This window comes from Atta colombica, unplaced genomic scaffold, assembly GCF_001594045.1.
Source record: "Atta colombica isolate Treedump-2 unplaced genomic scaffold, Acol1.0 scaffold277, whole genome shotgun sequence".
Taxonomy (NCBI): domain Eukaryota; kingdom Metazoa; phylum Arthropoda; class Insecta; order Hymenoptera; family Formicidae; genus Atta; species Atta colombica.
The window spans coordinates 1,172,272-1,176,294 of record NW_017259378.1 but is presented as its reverse complement, the minus strand read 5'-3'; the positions used below and the strand labels follow the sequence as shown (position 1 = coordinate 1,176,294).

At 26.0% G+C, this 4,023-nt stretch overlaps 1 protein-coding gene across 1 annotated transcript in view; it reads right to left on the bottom strand.

The window, feature by feature from the left end:
- The window catches only part of LOC108689784, a 16,898-nt gene that overhangs the window by 10,173 nt on the left and 2,702 nt on the right, over positions 1-4,023 (bottom strand). The window contains 4 exon segments of the mRNA XM_018196720.1: positions 210-369; positions 629-830; positions 1,599-1,934; positions 2,030-2,420. Of these exon segments, the coding sequence (XP_018052209.1) occupies positions 210-369; positions 629-830; positions 1,599-1,934; positions 2,030-2,420 (1,089 nt within the window).

Sequence of the window (4,023 nt, the reverse complement as noted above, 5' to 3'; positions counted from 1 at the left end):
ATATATATATATATATATATAAATACATATTGCAATTATATTGCAATTGCCAGAACACATTACATTTGTATTACTTTTCCTGTACTTGTACTAACAAACTATAAGCGGAGTACGATGTTTTGAGCAACTAAAATAGTAATAAACGTAATAAAAATTTTAGTAATGCTTCATTCATAGTCAACAATAGATACTATATAAAATTAATAAACTTACCGTCACAAAAGAGTCCAAATTCAAACTAATGATATGCGCAGTAGTAAATTCAATAGGTACTGTAGCGCGTTTCATAATTATTAGGAGATTAGTTTTAACGTTATTATTCAACAATGGCCACTTTATTTGGAAAATGCTATCTGCCACTTGAACGCTCTATAAATTAATACACAAAATAATATTTGTTTAACGTTGAGCATTTTGATTATATAAATAAAATATTGTTTCTAAATACTTTTAGACATATGTTATTGTTGAAAATATTTTTATTTAATAATACGTTATTTTATATAATTTTTACATAATAGTGACATGTATGACGAGATGATTAATTCAATTTCATATACAAAATATTTTTTATACAAAAAAATGTTTTTAATTAGTTCTCTTCATTTAATTAGTTAATCAGATATACCTTTGATTTTATTTTGTGTCCAAACCAGCAATAAAGAAATATTTCTGTTAACATGCAGCACGTGAATCCTATTAACCCAATACTCTCTGGGTTCAATGACGATTGGCTCAGTTGATATAAATTAGAGCATATTATCAATGTGCTTATTATAAACTGTAATCCGATTATATGCGAGAATTTTGCATTTACGGAACACGCAAATCTGTACAATCAAGTTTTTTAGTTTAATAATATATTTAGTTTAATAATATAATGAAAATTGTAAAAAGCATGAATTAACTTTTGAAAAATCTATACATTGTAATTATAGTTCATAAAAATTAATGATTGTGGACTTTAACAACATAATAAAAATAAATATATGAATTACTTAAATAAAAGGGAAAATAAGAATAAGTTACACTATTTAATTATCATTACTTAAAATTTGTGTGCGTGATTTTTTTAACGATCATAGAAGAAAATTTAATATATATCATTGTTCCTCTTAATGCAGTAATTAAGTTATGAAATTATACACCGAAAAAATTGTATTCTTAATTTAAGAATATCCCACTTATGTATAGTATATTTTTCTCTAAAAAATAAGCGCCAAAACGATCCTCTCAATTTAACAGGAAAATCATCTAAATCATCATATTCTTAATATAAGAATGTATAGAATATCCTATTTTAAATGATAATTTCAAATCTCTTTTGAACAATACATTTTAGAGAAAAATGTTTCAGACAAAAGTTGCATGCTTTTAAAGAGGACATCAAAAACCGTGCGAAGTGCATGTGTAGCGATCGCCTGTCCAAATCAAGAATATATTATATTATTAATTTAAGAGAAAATATTCATATACTTGTTAAGAGGAAATATTAAATACATCTTTCAAGTGATACAATTTTTTCAATGTATATTAATATCACGGAAATCCTGAATTACTTATAACGGATTTTGAAAAATATTATTAAGATGACTAACTGAAATATACTGTTATGGTGGCGTACGCAGTAGTCCAAAATGCTTTGATCACTTAAAATCTTCTTCAAGCGATATTCCAAGATTTCAATTTGACAATATACATGCATTAAGAAACCACATATGAGAGTATCGCAGGCGACATTTACGCTAGCACAATAAAACGTGCTCAGAATTTGGTGAACATACGTAACGCAAAACATCATGTAAGACGAATAATCGTACGGTACCCATTCTCTATACGTTAATTTTCTGTGTTTAAAGTCTGTAAGCAACGACATCAAACTCATGAATGTCCATGATGACGCAATCAAAACTGAGTAACGTAATGTGTTAAACCTAGAAATTGATATTCAAAAGAAAACAATTGTTATTTAAAGGTTGGTACAAATACATATGTATAAATACATATGTATAAATATATAAATATTTACCGTATTATTTTATCAAATTTTTCACGAATTTTCAATTCGCTTAGATCTAATGGTTTAAATGGTTCCTCGTTAAGTACAGTAATTAATGTTGTAACGTTGTTATAATTTAGCCACATTATCAGTAATTTAAAACCAGAAACGGACACATTTAACGCCATATATAAAATATTAGTAAAGTCGTCAGGATTATTGACGTTTATCATAATGTCCGTAAATTGTAAAAAAGCAAAAATATATAAAATGGTAATTATAAATAGTCTGTAGAGATTGTAAATAATACGCATAAATAGCGATGTCCACGATAACGGTCGAAAGCACCCAACAAATGTAACGATTAAAAATGTCAATTTTAAGATATGCATTTTTATCCTTTGTTCAAATTAAAAAAATACTCGTAATGAATTTGTTTGTGTAACGTATGTTATGAGTACTTTAATCAGTAATTTCGACAATTTTTAAAGAATTATTATTTTTAAAATAACTTCATAAATATTTTTAAAATAACTTAATAAATTCTATATTGCACGAGAAGTGAAGACAGGAACATAATTTGAAGATAGTGCACTTAGGAACGTCTATAGACATGTGACACGATTCTTTGACAATAGACAGTATATCCTCTCTCTTCATACATATTTAATAACTTTACCTTTATAATACTAAATTTTTAGTAACTCTTTTTAAAGTGATATTTATGCAAAATAGCAAGAGGAATTATTTGTATATACAATTTTTCTTATACAAAAGAGATGAACTATTTTTATATATTATACCTATATAGAGGAAAAAAATTCTAATACAGCAAAGAAAGGAGAGTAAATTCTGTATAAGTACATTAATAAGATATGAGGTGTAAATAATATCTTGCAATACTAGAATATACATATATCTCGATATGTTGAAAATAGAATATTTCATTTGATATTAGGGGAGATTGGAGCAAAGCGAAACTCCCCTAGTATCGTAAATCAGAATACTCATTTTTTGCTTGTTACGATATTCAATTGTGATAAATTGAATTATGTTTTGTGTCCCGAAGAACACGTTACAGATGATAGATGCCATTTTTTGAGTCTTTGATGTGATAGCATACAATATAGTGATGCACAATATCCATTCGTAATATTCGCTTTATATATTTTCATGAAAATAAATATCTACATATTAAATTCAGTACTTTCTATCCTAAATTTCTAAAATTAATTAAATATAATCTAAACTTCATTTTAATACCATTAAATTGTTGTTATAAATCAAGTGAGTTAAAAATATAGTGAGTTATAAATATAAATCAGTTATTCAATAACAATTGATATTAACAATTGGGGCAAAGTAGGATGGGAAAAAATAGAGTATCCGTTTTGCCCCAATTCTTCAATTGCGATTTGTGAATGACACAAGCGCTGGTCGCGAGCTTTCATGTAGGATTTACTGCATACGACATCTGACGTACGACCCGATGACATTCAATATCCAATAGAAGAATTAGATTTTAATTAGAATTATCTCCTGAAGATAAAAATGTCGTTAACTAGGATCGAATTTCCTTATTGGATATCGTATCCTATATAATTCTTTGCGGTTCCTATGATTGCGTTTGGTTATTGCTTAGTGTCGGACTAAGTGTTATGCTGCATCTAAAATTTTCAAATCTAATAAAAATTGATGTTGTAATGAATAATAAGTTGAAATATTTATTATTTGATATATGAAAATGTACAATAATTTCATTTCTTTATCCTTAATTTGTTTCAAATTAAAATTTTCATTATTTAGATAAACATTCAACATCTATCTCACTTTAGTTACATGAAGTAAAGTGGATTAAAAATAAGCTATATATCAATTACAATAAAATTAATGATATGTGAATGCTTTTATAAGAGATATTTTATTACATTTTTTTCTCTAGTTATAATAATATACACATAAATGGATTAAAAATTGTACATATCAAATATCACTTTTGCAATATCAAATTTAAATTTTGTAAC